This window comes from Vespa mandarinia, chromosome 7, assembly GCF_050613455.1.
Source record: "Vespa mandarinia isolate Hongniang chromosome 7, ASM5061345v1, whole genome shotgun sequence".
Taxonomy (NCBI): domain Eukaryota; kingdom Metazoa; phylum Arthropoda; class Insecta; order Hymenoptera; family Vespidae; genus Vespa; species Vespa mandarinia.
In genome coordinates, this window is record NC_140816.1 from 7,541,906 (window position 1) to 7,560,000 (window position 18,095).

An 18,095-nucleotide genomic window follows, 5' to 3' on the forward strand; every position below is an offset into this window, starting at 1 on the left:
TTTTTTTTTTTTTGTAATATATATTCTCCTTTCTCTTTTTTAATTTTTTATTTATTTTTTTATTTTTTTTTTTATCTCCACTATACTCGATTTCATTTCTCCGTTCATTTGGACATTTCCTGAATTTTTTTTTTTTTATTTTTTCATTTTTCACCATTCGTTGCTTCTTTGTTCCCTCTCTTTCTTGTGCTGGGTAAATATTTTTTTTGTGCTTTTTTTTTTTTTTGTAGGTATTTGTTTTTTATCTTTTTTTTTCTGCTTTTGTTACTCGTTAAAAAAAACATTCATTCATGTTCTTCCTTTTTTTTTGTTTTTTTTTTTCCCTTTGTTTTTTTTCTAAGGCGATGTAGCAGCGCACCACGCGAAAAAGAGAAAGGTATAGACAGATAGATAGAGTAAGAGTGGAAGAAACGGATAGATAGATAGATAGATAGATAGGTAAGTACATAGATAGTTAGATAGTTAGGTAGATTGGTAAACGAGAGACACAAGTAGGAAGGAGTTCGATGATTTTCGCCGCGAGCATCGTGTAACTGGATTTACAGTTGCCTTTTGCGTCCCATGTTGCAGATCTTGAAGTGACAGAGGCTCATGTCTAGAAAAATATGAAAAAAGGAGAGAGAAATCAAAAATACGGTCAGGTATTATTAAAAAGGTTAATCACAATTATTATTATTATTTTTTAATAAAATTTCTTTATATTACGTTATAGAAAATTCTTTTTTCCGATAGAATTGAAACTTTTCAAGATGGCCGATTTGATCCTATCGATCCATTCGATCATTAAAACGAGCATTAACGTTGACGAATTAATTAATTAATTAGTCTGAAATTAAAAAAAAAAAAAAAAAAAAAAAAAAATTTCGAACGAAAATATGAAACGAGATGAAACGCAATATGGGGTGAGATTTAAATTATAACCAAAACAATTTAGGACTTTGTCAAACGTGACGGCAACGATCGATCTGGCGCCGATTTTATTAATGAGAGTAATAGTAATCGGATCGACGATCATGGGTATCGATCGATCGTTCCCGATTTATTATATTCATCTAAGGGTGATCGTCGTCGTAGTCCTCGTCTTCGTCCTCGTCGTCGTCGTTGGTCAATGACGTCACTCGTTCGTCGTCACCCCCCTCCCTCCCACCCTTCTTGCCCCCCTCCGAGAAAAGTCAATTGGCGTCAATGAATTGCCCGTTCGTCTTCGATTTTAATCGATTCGTCGAAAATAATAATAATAATAGTAATAATAATAATGACGACGAGGACGACGACGATGACGACGACGACCACGACGACAACGATGATGATGATGATGATGATGATGATAATGATGATGATGATGATGATGATGATGATGATGATGATGATGATGATGATACTGATATAATAATAATAATAATAATAATAATAATAATAATAATAATAATAATAATAATAATAATAATATAAAAATATATTCTATTTAAGAGCGAGCCAATGATATATCTCCATTTGAGGCATTTTGATGAAATTGTTTTTCAAAGAATCAATTGCTTTCAAATCAATTCTTTGAAAGTATAATTATTATCGCGTATAAATTATTTATCATCGTCATCGTTTATTTCATCTTCTTCGTCATCATCATCATCTTCGTGAACATCATTCATCATCATCAACATTATTATTATTATTATCATTTTCGCTGTCGTCATTATATAAATATGGAATCGGCTGGATTGTCCATTTTGTTTTCCACAAATTTATTAATTTATCAACGAATCACGTGGTTCGATTTTACTTGCGATTTATCGTCCTCGTATTATCAAGAATTACATAATTTTTTTTCTGTTTCTCTCTCTCTCTCTCTCTCTCTCTCTCTCTCTCTCACTCCCTCCCTCTCTTTCTTACGTCGATAACGTAAATCTTAATTTTTATCGATCTTCCGAAATCCTCTTACATTTTTTTTTTTACGTTAAACTACGCCAATGTGTTTCACGAGTAGAAATAAGAAAAAGAAAAAGAAATTTTTTTTAATAAAGTAAGTCTCTGTGTCATATAAACACAGACACTTACAAATGCCCTATTAAAAAGTAATGTACAAAAATTAAATGAAATTATGAACGAACTTGTTCATATTATTGATATCTGTTGTACTATATTCATCGTGCGAGCAGTAATCATTGAAAAAAGGAAAAAGAAAAAAAAGAAAAAGAAAGGAAAATATGACTACAATATTGTGAACGGTTTATTATTATTATTATTGTTATATATTGTGATGCGATTCAAAAAAGTAATCGATCATTTCCCATTAAAAGTTTATGGAAAAAGTTTATGATATGTGAAGGTAGACATTTTTAGTACTCGTAAGAATTCTAATAAGCACTCGACGAAATTTTTAAGAAAATCACAAGGTTTTTTTTTCCTTTCTCTTTTTTCTTTCTTTTTCTTTTTTGAATTTCCTTTTTTAAATTCCTTTTTCACACATTGTAATATGATAACGTAATGTGGAACAAGTGTATGCTCGCCATATCATTTGATTCTTTTTCTTATAATTTTTTTTTTTTAATAACAATGCACTTTTGAGTAGTACGTTTGTATGATATTTTTTTTTTACTTTTCTTTTCTTTTATCTTTTATCTTTTTTTTTTTTTTCTTTTTCTATCGTAATATATACATATCGCAGAAAGTAAACATATCGCAGAAGATAACGAAGATGTTGATGGGCAAAGGAAGAGTTGGGAGGGAGAGGGTGAGAAGAAAATCCTGGATCATCCTGTATACATCCTCTATATAAGATGATTATAAACTACTGATCTCTCTACTGGTTAATACGTTTCATTTTCATTTTAACGTAAAGAGTACCAATGTTTTTATCTTCTTCCCTTGAACATATATATATATATATATATATATATATATATATATATATATATATATAGTCTAGTTTTGTGTCTTAAAAATAATAATGATGATGACGACAACGACGACTGTCGATCCTTTGAATTTCTTTCGTAGAATTCTTCGAAGTATTTTTTCTTTTCTTTTCTTTCTCTTTTTTTTTCTTTCTCTCTTTTTTTTCTTTTTTTTTCTTTTTTTTTTTTTTTTTTACCGACAATGAAAACTTTTCTATCTTCTCCTTGACGTATGATATAAGAGATAAGATAAGACATGAAGGCAAAGTTAAGAAATCGAAGTGTCGACTTGTTAACAAGATCTTATTGAATAAAATGATCGTTAGATCAATACTTTTGCCCTCACGCAGATTTATACGTCAAACACTTTAATTATAATAGATCGTAGATAATCCACAATAAGCTTTTACAATTGATACAGCTAACTGTAGTATTATTATTATTATTATTATTATTATTATTATTATTATTATTATTATTATTATTATTATTATTATTATTATTATTATTATTATTGACGTTGTCGTTGTTGTTTTATTTATTTATTTATTTATTCATTTATTTATTTATTCATTTATTAAAAGACAAGACCAACTAATATCATAATTAACATTTTGATCTCGAAATATTCCGGCATGAATTTATATGATCGAACGAATGGTTGTTCTTAGAAATGAAGATTATCTTCGAATTCAAAAATAAAAAGGCAATTCACGATACTATCGTAATGATTAAATAAATGAACGTTCTTCATCGTTATATATATATATATATCATCGCATGAAATTCGATTTATAGAATCATTATCCATTATTATTTATATGCGATGCATACATACATATATAATAAGATGTATAAAATAAATATAAAAAAATAACGAGTCTGAATATTATCGCGATCTCAATGACAGAAACATGATGTGATCAATGATGACGATCGAGAAAAAGGATTGCAATTTATATATATATATATATATATATATATATATATATATATATATATATAAAAGAAAGAAAGAGTTAGAAATTAAACTCACAGCTCGTTCGTTTGACTGAACCCAAAGGTGCATGATGAACTATAGCACTTGGTACCGGAAGTGCTTCCGGTTCATCCGGTGGATAATCACCCTGAGACAGACGTTGATCTCTTGCCTTTTCTTCCAGCATTGCCTGAATCGTAAGCTGTTCCTCTGTCAGTTCTCTTTCTTGGTCTATCATCTCTTGTTTTCTCTCCGTCAGCTGTTTTAGCCTATTGAGCAGAAGCTGCAAACGCAAAATGAGTCAAATAAAGAAAGGACATTTTTAATATTCACGAATCTCCTTTGAGATTATTATTAGAAAATATTTATATTCGATTTAATAATACGACTTTGGAGAATTGTTTTCTTAATTCTTAATTTTTAATTCGTTTTTATTATTTTTCTCTTTTTTTATTTTTTTTTTTTTTTTAAGGTTGCGAAATAACATAAAAGGAAGAAAAAAAAAATGAAATGAAGTTAAAATCTACGAACGAAATTGATAGAATTTTTTAATTGATTGGACGATTAGAAAAATTTCTAATTGGTGGATATGTAATACGTATTTGATAAATTATTTTTTTAACCTTCTCATTTAAGAAAAAGAAATATATATATATATATATATATATATATATATATATATATCGAAATAGTAGTCGGAGTAATATTATCGAAAAAATAAAAAAGAAAAATAGAAAAAAAAAGGAAGATCTAATCTGCTAAGAAAAATGATAGAATTTGAAATTGATTCGTTGATTGAAAAAAAACTCGAGAGAATATAATAGAAGATTCCGATAAAATGCGTATTGGAGAATTTTGTTTTTTTTTTTTTTTTTTTTTTTTTTTCTTTTCGTTCCAAATAAAAAAGTAAAAAAGTAAAAAAGATCTAACTCTCACCAGACTCTCCGTGTCCTCGGCAAAATTTTCGTTAGTATAGATCATGCCTGCTGGTAAGGGCTCGGGTTCAGCGAATACAAGAATGTTGCTGTAAACCAGCAGAAACGCAACGAGACACGAGCTCGTCATTCCCTCAAAAACTTTTTATTCCTGAAAAATAAAAAGGAACAAGTTAACGAAAGTCGCAAAAAATAATGAAAGGAAACAAATAAAAATAATCGTTCAATAATTCTTTTCTTTTTTCATTTATTATTATTCTTTAATTTTATTTAATTGTCGTCTCCATTCGATCGAATAAATTTTTTATTACTTCAAAAAAAAAAAAAAAAAAAAAAAAAAAAAAAAAAAAAAAAAAATCAATCTCAAAGTCTTGTTTTACGTCTTAAGATTTTTAGTATGTTTCGAGTATCTATCATTACATATGTATGAATGAGTATCTCTACTAGTATCTACGTTACTTATGAATGTGCATACATACATGCATGTATGCGTGCGTGTTAGTAGAAAGGAATGAGTGAATAAAGGAATGAATGAATGAATGAATGAATGAATGAATGGAATATTGACAATGATTGTACTCGAATAATCACGTGGGTGTTCGTTTCCAAGTATTTTACGTAAATAGACAAACAATGTATTGTTTATCTTGTCGTTTGGGATAAATCAATATCACCGATGATATATTGATTTTTGTCAGATTTCTTTGCTTTTCTTTTTTTTTTCTTCTCTCTCTCTCTCTCTCTCTCTCTCTCTCTATCTATCTATCTATCTATCTATCTATCTATTTATCTATCTATCTATCTATCTCGCTCTCTTTCTTTTCTCTTTTCAATTTCTTATATCATCGTACACTTTTTTCCTTTTTCACGTCTTCATGGAAAAAAGAAAAAAGAAAAAAGAAAAAAAAAAAGAAAAAAAAAATCAATACCATTCAACGCGTGAAAAATTTCCTTTAATAGTAAAATGAAAGATCAGATTAAAGGGGCAAGTCGAATAAAGTGTATTATATTTTAGTAACACCCTATATACCACGTATGTGTGTGTGTATATACAAGCGATGCAACAAGTGGGAGAACTATTATATAACGAAAGCTCACTTCACAATCTGTCTAAAATATTTTTTTTTAATATTTTTCAAGCTAATATTTCAAAATTTATTTGAATTGTTTCTTTGTTTTCTTCTTTTTCTTTTTCTTTTTTTTTTCTTTGTTATTTAATAGGACGGAAATACAAAAACAATGGCAATTAATTCAAGTCGTATAATCATAATTCTAATGTATCTTCTATGTTTAATGATTTCATCAATTATTTGATAATATAATAAGGAAAACAATTACGTTTGTTGTAACACGTATATCATTTGATATAGGAAATTTGTCTCTCTCTCTCTCTCTCTCTCTCTCTCTCTTTCTCTCTCTCTCTCTCTCTCTCTCTCTCTCTGTCTCTCTCTGTTTTGTATAACTAATATCTCGAAATTGTTCTACACAAAGCATAACTCTCGGGAGCTACTCATTTAGCATAACTTCCTATCTCATTAAGTTTCTCAAATAAGATCCAAATAAGATCCTTTAGGAAAGCATATTATTCCTTTGACAACCGACATATTATAAATTACACATAGGAGATTTAATTAGCTTTACTTTGGAAAATATTAATTGCACTATAATTTGAACATTTCGATAATTTGATCGTTTCGAATTCGTCGTCTCGTTCGTTAGTTATTTAAAAGAAAAAAAAAAAAAAAAAAAAAAAAAGAAAAAAACAAAAAACAAAAAAAAAGAAAGAAAAAGAAAAGAAAAAAGAAAAATGGTATAATTTCCCTTACGTTGCACGATTTTCTTTCTATATGAATAATGTAAGAAATTGTAAAAATACACGTACACACACACACACACACAAACACACACACACACACACACATGCACATACGCAGGCACGCGTGCGCGCACACACACACATACAGATATATATGTATATAGGAAATATAGCGATAGGAAATTTATCGAGTTCGGTGGATAATCCATGATGACCCCGTGGAAGAGCTCGCGAATTGATTTAATTCACACTTTTTTACAGGTTTATTGTACTCTGACGACTTGATAAAGTTATGTCAGAGAGTACAGACGAGAAACAATATTTTTTTAACGACGTATTCAAAGTCGACTTTTAATTATGCAATATTGACAAATTTCATTTTGCAATTTTATGCTCGAATTCGACGAATCTTTTATTTAATTGATTATTATCTTTCTTTTTTTCTTCTTCTTTTTCTTTTCCTCTTTTTTGTTTCTTTTTTGTTTCTTTTTTTTTTTCTTTTTTTACGCGACACATTTATAAAAAAAATATTACATAAACTTTTCACGATAGAATACATGTAACGCGATTGGGCAACGCAAAATAGAAAAACTGAAAAAAGAAAAGAAAAAAAGAAAGAAAGAAAGAAAGAAATAGAGAACATTTTTTTTTTAAACGATATACTTGATCAACTTTTGTATTATGCAATATCGACAAATTTCGCACTTCGCAATTTTACGTTTGAATTTGACGTGTCTACGATTTTATTTTTCACTTTTGACACTTGAAAAATGTTAAATGTATTATTCAAACGATCATTTCTTTTTCTTTTTTACGTGACATATTTATAAACAAATTTTACGTAAACTTTCTCTCTCTCTCTTTCTCTCTCTTTCTCTTTCTCTCTCTCTCTCTCTCTCTGTTTTTATTATTTCGATTTCTCCGATTTAGTTCGTACTATTTCTCTGATTCTATATATCATCTCCGATTTCTCGCAGTTTTTATCTTTTCAGATTCATGATTTCTTTTCAAGCCATTGTTATTTATCGAAAGATTCACGACCAATAATACGCGGGAGAAGCGCGAACTTTATTATTCCGATCGGAGAGTTGGATAGAAAATTGTTCACTTTAATGATACACATTTGACGTCTTTATCTACTACTAAGCGAAAAGGAAAGTTTAAGTAATAAAAATAAGTTATCGATCTCTCTCGAATATGCAATATCGAAGTAATATACGATTGACGAATATCACATTATACGGTGCATATCTGTGTAAGTTCGTTCGTCGAAATAGGATATATTAATCAGCTGTTGGAAAAAATTTGACTTTTTCGTTTTTTTTTTTTTTTCTTTTTTCTTTTTCCCACTTTTTTCACACTCACAAATATCACCAATTTGTAAATTTAATTATATATATATATATATAAAGAAAAAACAGAAAAAAAATGTGAAAATAAAATTACTTAGTTTCTCGAAAGACCAAAAATAATAATAATTCCAAAGATTCCAAATGAAATGAAAAAGAAGCGAACAAATGCAAAAAGACAAAATAAAAAGAGAAAGAATTCTTTCTTTTCTTTCTGTTTTCTTTTTTTTTTTTTTTTTTTTTTTAAATACAAATCACTAAAACTTTGGTTTCTCGATCGGATGTATATTATTTCTTTTCTTTTTTTGATTCTTGGGGATTACGATATATCACTTCCTACCTTGTTTACTCTCGGAAGATATCTCGAAATATGCACTCTCGAACTAAGCTCCTCGTGCCACCTGATGATATATATTATAATCTATCTATATATCTATCTATCTATCTATCTATCTATCTATCTATCTATCTATTTATATATCTATATCTATATATACAAACATCTATATGTATATAGTTGTGGCACTTTTCTCTCTCTCTCTCTCTCTTTATCACGTTTATGTACCTTTATCTCTCTTTTATTTATTTTTTTATTTCTCTCTCTCTCTCTCTCTCTCTCTCTCTCTCTCTCTCTCTCTCTCTCTTTCTTAGTTTGATTTCTTTATTTTTTCTTCTTTTCGTTGCACACTTTTGTTTGTTTTATTTTCTTTTTCTTTTTTTCTTTTTTTCTTTTTTTTTTTTTTATAATCTCGAAACTTTTCGTACGGCACGATACGTGTTCGAAGAGTGAGCCGTTGAGGGCTGTTGCACCCTCTATTATACCCCAAGCTCGAACCTTCCACCACCATCCACCATGAACATCATCCCCTCTTTCTTCTCCTCTCCTCTTACTTCTTCTCCTCCTCTAACTCCTCTTCTTCATCCACACCATCCTCTTCCTCCTCCTCCTCCTCCTCCTCCTCCTACCACCTGTAGGTTCGAACACGTAACACGAGGAGAACCAGATAGTGAAACATATCATTCCCTATCGTCGAAAGAGTACACCTACACATCGTGTAGCTCACTCACTCACTCACTCACTCATTCGTTCACTCACTCACTCACTCACTCACTTACCCCTACAAAAGATCAACCCCTATTCACTTCTAAATCCTCTATTCGCTTGCTTGCATATGCGTTCCGATGGATTCTACTTTAAGTGGTGATTGTAGTAGTGGTAGTACTAGTGCTGGTACTGCTTCTGATGATGATAGTGGTGATGATTATGTTTGTGTGTTTGTGATCGTGATCTTTCGACGAGTCAAAGTAAATACTTTTTCGTTGATTTTTGTTCCCCTTTCCTTCTCTTTCTTTTTTTTTTTTTTCGAATCTTTGCATTGTTCTTATGGAAAAATATAGTATATGGATATTTTTTACTTGTGAATGAATTAAAAAAAGCAAAAAAGGAAAAGAAAAAAAATGAAGAAAGAAAGAGAGGGAAAGAAAAAGGAAAGTATACTTGATCTTGATCGATATTCTTTATATCTTATATTTCATATTTAGTTAAATATTATTTCGGAAATTTTTTTGCGATTGAAAAAAAAACGGCTGAGAGATTTTTTAATTTAAAAGATTTTTTAGCTTAAGATTTTTTACCAATCGGTGTGTTGTTCGAAGAAAGATGTATATATATATATATATATATATATATATATATATATATATATATTTTTTCTTTTTTCTTTTTTTTTCAATGTGTCAAATCAATAAGTTGTCCAACTTTTATTTTATATTATACACACACACACACACACACACACACACATGTATGTATTTAATTAATAATAATATTAGTAAGAGAGAAGGAAAAAGGGAAAAATTATTTATCTCAAAGTAATGCATTAGAAAGTTTTCAAATCAATTCTTTTTCTTTTTTTCTTTTTTTTTTCTTTTTTTTTCCCCCTTTTTTCTTCATGAAACGATTTTTTAAAATCCATTTTTTACGTATTATGTGATAATCATTTATTTGACCGATTGATTAATTAACGACAATAAAAGATTAAGAGTGTTAATTTGATTAAAAAGAGACAGGCCATTATTTCGTTCTTTATATTGTCGTATTGACGAGAGAATATATGATATTCGTTTTACGATGAATTTTCATCGACGATATCAAAATGCAGATGTACAGTGTTATCCTAAAATAATGATAACGAACATTCCAGTTTGTCGTTTTCATAAGAATAGAATTTTCTTAAGCTTCGAGCTCGTTTATAAATCTTTAAAGGTAAAGGAAGAGAGAGAAAGATTAAGAAAGATAATATTTTTATTAATTTTTTTCAATTAAAGTTACTAACTTTTCGATTTATCTTACGTCCTATATATATATAGAAGCTACACATATCAAACGCCGGAAATGCTTTGTTCCATTTTCAATGGACAAATAAAATCTACTTAAATCTTCTTTATATATAATTTAACGTTTTTAAATCAAATCTGTTTAGGATAATAATAAATTATTTTAAATTAATTTCGACGATCGTACCTGTACATTATTTAAATAGAAAATAAACGAGCATTCTTAATACTTTTATGTAATATTTTTTCATAATTATATTTTAATACTTTTATGTAATATACGTCGTATTATATAATTTCGCGTTTATATATTTGTTTATTCTTTGTTTAAAAAAAAAAAAGGAAATAAAAAAAAAAAAGAAAAGAAAAATAGAAAAAAGAAAAACATTATTTCGCAAACAAAATCATATTTCTATCGGTCCCGTCTCTTCACTTTACTTTTCGTCATGACTTACTTTTGACATGATACCGACCCATATTTCACGTTATAGAATATTTCATGAATAACGAAATATTGTCGCTACTTTTATTGCTGCTACTGCTACTGTTTCTATTGCTACCTACTTGCTGAGGTGGTATTCGTAGGAATCAGAGAAAGGGTGGGAAGAGAGAGAGAGAGAGAGAGAGAGAGAGAGAGAGAGAGAGAGAGAGAGAGAGAGAGAGAGAACGGCAACGATAAATAATTCTTGGAGTTCACCCGGTCGAATGGCTATCTGTCATTTTGCGGTGTAATTAAGAATCCGAAAACGCGTCACACGGTTTGTCACGTGATTTTCACTGAACACCATGTGAAATATTAATTGCGAAGATTTTGACGCGAGGAGTTATTATGCATATTGAAATTTTTAGTTTATTTGAAATTTTAATTATTCCTTTCTGGGTCCTTTTCTTTCTTTCTTTCTTTCTTTCTTTCTTTTTTTTTCTTCTTCTTCTTCTTCTTCTTTTTCTTCTTCTATTTTTTTTCCCCCCCCTTCTCGAAGAAATAATTATTAATCTTTCTACGAATTGCGTGTGTATTCGCGAAAAAATAAATTAATCGAATAAAAGGAAGAAAACATTTTGGCACATGACGAACTAGAATTATTCGGCACGAGATGAATTATTATTCTAATTGAAATGTGTACGTATCATTTCCTTCTTCCTTTTCTTTTTTCTTTTTTCCTCCTCTTTAAAAAATAATTCTGAACTTTTACCAAACTTTTGTCGAGTTTATAACAACGACAAAGTTTTGTTCGTGAAATTAAAAAAAGAAACGAAAAGAAAGAAGAAGAAAAATATTGGTACGGAATATTACGAATGGTTACGAAGTAACGTAATGCATAAAATTAGCAATATGTCTGCCATTGTTTGTCGATGTTTCATTGCCATTGAGCCAGCCAATCAATGCATTAATTGATGATAAGAACCCCTCGTTTCTCTCAGAGAGAAAGAGAGAGAGAGAGAGAGAGAGAGAGAAAGAGGATTTCTCGGTTTATTTTATCATTGTCTTATATTCCTTTTTTTCTTTTCTCTTCTTGTTTTCAATTTTCGTGGTATATTACACGCCCGGCAAAATGGCCGATCTATATAAGCAAACTCTGGATTATATATTATAATGTTCTCGATAAAATGTATATATATATATATATATATATATATATATATATATATATTCTTTTTTTTTATTCGTTGTCGCAAATAAGAAATACGATATTAATTTTTACTGTTAATTAATTTGTTCAAAGAAAAAGAAAAGTAAATAAATAAAAAAGAATAATATCATAGAGATAGCATTAATATATAGATTTATCTGAAGGCTTAAAAAAATATCGATGTATTAATTAAGATGACGGTGATGTTGCTTATTGATCCGTGGTAATATTTGTACGAACAGGACGATGGGGAAACCTTATTAAATTTCTCTTAAACTTAACGTTACGTTCGTAAACTTTAACGTTACGTAAATATATATATTTTTCACCCTTTTGTCTATTATCTTATTATTACGTCATAAACGAAGTATGATCGTAGTTACGAATGTACATGAGTTTAACGTTAAGCATTCGATTTATCAAGACGGAGATTATCCGAGGGCGTAACGAATCGTTTCTAATCTCTATATCACGATTACGCCGGATGTAATCGGGAATACATTTAAACAGAGAGAGAGGGAGAGAGAGAGAGAGAGAGAGAGAGAGAGAGAGAGAGAGAGAGAAACTGCAATCTCATTTGGGAGTACCAATCGCAATTTTACGAGTTGAAATTAATTACGTAAGAGACAAGAATAATTTCATTTATAACGAATTACAGGGTAGATAATTCGACGATTAAATATTTTTCCATTTAGGTATAGTTCGTATTATACTTCGTATCATTTGTTTTTCTTTTTTAATAAATACATATATACGTACATACATACGTACATAGATATATACGTAGAACGTGCATACATGTATACGTATTTTTTTTTATTATAACGCTTTCGAGTATTACTCCTTGTATCGTTTCGAATATTTTCTTTTTTTTTTTCTTTTTCTTTTTCTTTTTCTTTTTTTAATTTTTATTTCTCTCTTTTTAGATCATGGAGGACGAAGAAGACGAAAAACCATTCGCGATCGAACGCGCTAAGTCCGCCCGTGCGAAATGCAAGAAATGCAAATGTCCCATCGAGAAGGATGCAATAAGGATTGCGAAATTAATTTCAAATCCATTTTCGGAGGGTTCGAAAATGAAGGCTTGGCATCATGTAACCTGCATTTTCGATTTATTCAAGAAACAGAGAGCTACGACCAAGAGAATCGAAGATCCTGAGGAGGACATCAGTGGGTGGGATAGTCTTCAGGAGGAGGACAAGAAGATTATCATTGAGAAGCTTCAAGAGTTTGAACAATCCTGTAAGTTATTTTATCTTTTGTTTCTTTCTTGTAATTTTTTTTTTTTCATTTTCTTTCTATTTATTTACTTTTCTTTTTTTTTTTTTTTTTTTTTTTTAAATGGACCACGAGTGATCTCGATGCCCGGAAACAAATTTTCCATGAATTGTTTCAAATCATTTATCCTTCACTCTTCAAGTTTATACTTGAACTTCGATTAGCTTCGTATCGAATATACTCCTTATTATTATTTTTATTATTGATATTATTATTATTATTATTATTATTATTATTATTATTATTATTATTATTATTATTACTATTATTGATATTGTTATTATTATTATTATTATATATATTTTTTTATTATTATTAATAATGTTATTATTATTACTACTCTTTTTTTTTTATAAAATTATTCTTATTTTACTCTCGTAAAAATATATCGAAGATATCGTCGTATCATTTAATGGGAACAGCATCATCGTTATATTTGACTATGTTTAAAATTGATTATGACGTAATCGTCATCGTGTCATCATCTTCGCGATATTGGTGAGAGATTATTTCGTAAAAGAAAAAAAGAAGAAGAAGTGAAATTTATTTGAGTTGAGAACTGAAATCGCTCGAAGAGAGTGAGACAGAAAGAGAGAGAGAGAGAGAGAGAGAGAGAGAGAGAGAGAGAGAGAGAGAGAGAGAGAGAGAGAGGAGCAGAGAGACAGAGAGAGAAGCTTGTCGATGTTTGCAAGACTTTCGATCGCGTTCTCCTATTATTATTTACTCAACTATCGATAAATACCGATAATGTGAATGTGTTAATTGACGTAATTAAATCAAGATACTACAAATTATAACTATCAATTTTCTTTACAGAGACGTATATTCGTATCCACGGTGACAGCCCCCTTTTCTATCGGTCTTTGTTGAATGCATTGAATCAAGAGAGAGAGAGAGAGAGAGAGAGAGAGAGAAAAAGAGAAGATTAACAAATGATTTATACGGCTAAGGCAGCCGCCATTTTTGTATCCAGTTCGCAGATTACACCACTGGACACGGTGTTGTAGACTTGAAAAATAATAATGCACTATTATTTCAAACGATTAACAGTATTTGTTCGGAGGTCCATAAATTTAAAGGCTATCGATACTGTCCTTCATTTCTCTCTCTCTCTCTCTCACTCTCTCTCTCTCTCTCTCTCTCTTTCTTTTTTTTCGTTTTTTTCTTTTATCGAATAAAACTTTGTTTTAACTTTTACGCTTCGTGCGTTTTTGATTTAATTGAAAGAAACAAAAAAAAAAAAAGAAATAAAATAAAATAAAAGAAAAGAAAAAAAAAAAGAAAACAAAGACCAAAAGAAAAGAAATCTATCGTTTCGCGTTCATCGTTGCTTTTACTTTTTCTTTTTCTATTTTTTTTTCTTTTTTGTCTTCCTTTTCTTACTCAATCACTTATTTACTATTTCTCGTAGGTCCTTACAAACCAACAAAACCGAAAGCGCCATTAAAAAGAAAAGAAAATCCTACGGACGGTCAATCAACAAAGTTGAATAATAAATTATTAAATAAAACCGACGACGAGATGAAATCCCCTATGAGAAAGAAAATGTCGAAGGAATTAAGGGGATCCGTTGATAATCCTGAGAGTTGTTCGGATGATCGCAAGATGGACGATCTCGTGGACTCTAAAATGGCGTCGAAGGTAAAGAAACCGACGAAAGACGATCTGTTTCGCGAATTTCGACGTATTTGCTCAAATGTGGCGGATGTAGACGCTTACAAGGAGAAAACGGCAATCATTAGGAATATGTTCATCCATGGATCGTCCGGTGGTGAGTACCATATACATATATATATATTTTTCTTATTTTTTTACAACAAAAAAAAAAAAAAAGAAATAAAGAAAGAGAGAAAGAAAAATACTTTCGACGAGAGAACGATCGTATAATATTTCGTACCTTTTGCGATATGATAAAGAGAGCTTTACAAAGGAGAGAGAGGAAGGGGGAGGGAGAGAAAGAGAGAAAAAAAAAGTAGAAAGTAAATGAAAGATCCTTTGGGATCGTAATTTGTCTTCGCGATGGAATAATTAATTACCGACGGACCTACCGACCGGTTTTCCCCGAGTACGACGTCGACAGTAGTAAAAAAGAGAGAGACAGACAGGTGCTCGATTAATTAATTAATTTTTCTTAGAAAATACGCGCGATCATCATTTCTTTTCTTTTTCTTCTTTTCCTTTCCTTTTTTTTTTTTTTTGCTTCTTTATCCTCAAAAACAAATCCTCATTCAAATAGAAACGTACTTACGATCGGAGAACTCTATAAAGTATTCTATCTAATATGATTTTGAAATTTCCCGCTCTTTTCGTCCAACCATTTTTGTTCGATAATGTCGGCCATTTTCTATCAATGCTCTCTCTCTCTCTCTGTCTCTTTCTCTCTCTCTCTTTCTCTCTCTCTCTCTCTCTATTTAAAGATGCGTCATCGTCTAAGAGAAGTCAATTGAGAAATACGAGAGAAAAGTGTGAAACGTGAGATAGGGCGGGGGGAGGAAGGGATGGTGTGATTGGAGAGAGGAAGGGAATGAAGCTATCAATGAAGCTATCGACTTTACATTGACCGCGTAAACATACTCGTAGATTCTTCTCTCTCTCTCTCTCTCTCTCTCTCTCTCTCTCTCTCTTTTTATTCTACTGTCCGTCTATCCATCTTTTTCTCTCTCTTTTTCTAATAACAAACTCCGTCCTTCTTCGTCTTCCGTTCAGTTTTCTTTTCTTTTCTTTTCTTTTCTTTTCTTTTCTTTTTTTTTCTTCTTCTTTTCATTCATTTACTTTCCTACAAGTTCGTAGAAAGTTACTCCTTTCTCACGTTCTTCTTCTTCTTTCGAGATATATTTTTTTTTCTTTAACTTTTTCCTTTTTTTTGTTTTTCTTTTTTAGTTTTATTATTTATCCTCATGATTGCGACCATCGACCATCTTTCTGTAAAATGATTTTCTTCCTTCGAGAAATTTCTCTTTCTCTCTCTCTCTCTCTCTCTCTCTCTCTCTCTCTCCCTCTCTCTTTCTCTCTTTCTCTCTATGAGCTTAATCGTACCGCAGATGAATTTCTTATGAGCGAATAAATATGATACCGGAATCGGATACAAGGAAACCATTAATCAATCGACCGAATAGACTAGCACCGCCGCAACGATTCACCACCACACTTGGTACGAATGGAAGATTTTTTTTGCGGGGTTATCTACTGTTACTCGCGTCCGGCCGCCCGGCCAATCAACGAGGATATTCCCTTTTTCAAACGGAAGTTAGACTAAGGTCTTCTCTCTTGCTTTTTATTATTTTTCTTTTCTTTTTTTATTTTTTCATTTTTTCCCCTTTAATCTTTCTAAAAGCTAATCATTCCGATCACATTTTTTTTTCTTTTTTTTTTTTTGTACGACAAAGACACCAATCACATTTTACAAAATCTTGTTAAAAATTTTCAAATTTCTTAATCTATTACTATTACTATTACTATTACTATTACTACTACTATTAAATACTGTGTTCTTCGAGCATTGACATTTTTTTTCTGTTTTTTTTTTTTTTTTTTTTTTTTTTTTTCGATAAAGAAAACGATGCTTTTTATAAGAATAATTATGGATCTCTATCTTTTTTTCTCTTTTCTTTTCTTTTTTTTTTTTCTTTTTTGTTCAAGCATCGAGATTATTTCTTTTCTTTTCTTTTCTTTTCTTTTTTATTATTTTTTTTTTTTCTTTTTTTTTCTACAATGAACAAAATCACATGACTATTTTGTATTAAAAATCATTGTAACGATCATACAATGGAACAAATAGGTATGTCTGCGAAATTTAGAAAGAATTTGCGAGAGGTGTGGGGGATGGGAAAGAAAAAAAAAAAAAAAAGAAAAAAATAAAAGGAGAATGGACGGAGAAAGACGTGTAAATGCATTATAATGAAGAAGCAATCATTCCTCGTACATTCTTACCGGTGAATGGTTTTTATCAATGACCTTTTGTACGCGACTTGCGTAATGAAAAAAATGTGAATCGCCACTTGGCCACCTCAATGAATTCCCCTTTTTACGTGAGCTGCTTTACGGTCGTTATACGGTTACACGGCGGTAAATCAATTTTTTTTTCTTTTTTTTTCTTTTGCTTTACTCTTCTTTCTTACTTTTTTTTTTTTTTTTTTTTTTTTCTTTTATCGTGGTGGAAACGATTTAGCGAAAAAAACAGAAGGGTGCTTTCAATTGTATATTACTAAATCGATATAAATTACATTATCATTGAATTTATCATTGAATTTATCATTGAATTTATCATTGAATTATTTGTTCTTCGTGTATCATAGAACAGATTAATTGTATCGTTTTAGAAAATTAACGAGTTCTTCAATGTTTGTTTATTATTATTCGTTAACTGAAAAAAAAAACAAAAAAAAAATGTATGTATGCATGTATATTTGAAAAGAGATTTATAAGGAAAAAAAAAAGAAAAAAAGAAAAAAAAAAGAAATATAAAAGCAAAATTATAGATATTCGTTGTCGAACTCTGTAAAAAATCTAGACGATTCGACTAAAAACATAATCGACCGGGATAAGATGTTTTGTTCAGGGATCGCGACCTGATTCGTTTATTAAATCTTTTTTAGTTGTTTTAATTTTTTCAGATGATAAAAAGATTAATATTTTCAGAGTTAGATAATGTACTGACTTGTTAACCAATTGTTTATTCATTCTTTTATAATTTTATTCGTCTTTACCTTTTCTCTCTCTTTCTCTCTTTCTCTCTTTCTGCGTTACACTTGACCCACTGTGTTTACCATGCATCCTATCGTTTATAAAACTTTCCACCGTCAAAGAAATGCGTTTTCCATTACGTTCTTTCTTTATTATTATTATTATTATTATTATTATCTGACTCGCTGAAATA

At 29.9% G+C, this 18,095-nt stretch overlaps 2 protein-coding genes across 2 annotated transcripts in view; one reads left to right on the forward strand and one right to left on the reverse strand.

The window, feature by feature from the left end:
- DNAlig3 (DNA ligase 3) overlaps positions 1-18,095 on the forward strand; it is a 44,676-nt gene that overhangs the window by 3,223 nt on the left and 23,358 nt on the right. The window contains exons 3-4 of the mRNA XM_035870358.2: positions 12,868-13,183; positions 14,631-14,990. Of these exons, the coding sequence (XP_035726251.1) occupies positions 12,871-13,183; positions 14,631-14,990 (673 nt within the window). The 5' untranslated portion in view covers positions 12,868-12,870. The remainder of the gene's footprint in view (positions 1-12,867; positions 13,184-14,630; positions 14,991-18,095) is intronic.
- Positions 292-18,095, reverse strand: part of LOC118443415 (uncharacterized) — an 18,773-nt gene continuing 969 nt past the window's right edge. The window contains exons 2-4 of the mRNA XM_035870360.2: positions 4,810-4,959; positions 3,931-4,156; positions 292-595 (exon numbers count right to left, since the gene is read on the reverse strand). Coding sequence (XP_035726253.1) covers positions 540-595; positions 3,931-4,156; positions 4,810-4,938 — 411 coding nt within the window. The 5' untranslated portion in view covers positions 4,939-4,959 and the 3' untranslated portion in view covers positions 292-539. The remainder of the gene's footprint in view (positions 596-3,930; positions 4,157-4,809; positions 4,960-18,095) is intronic.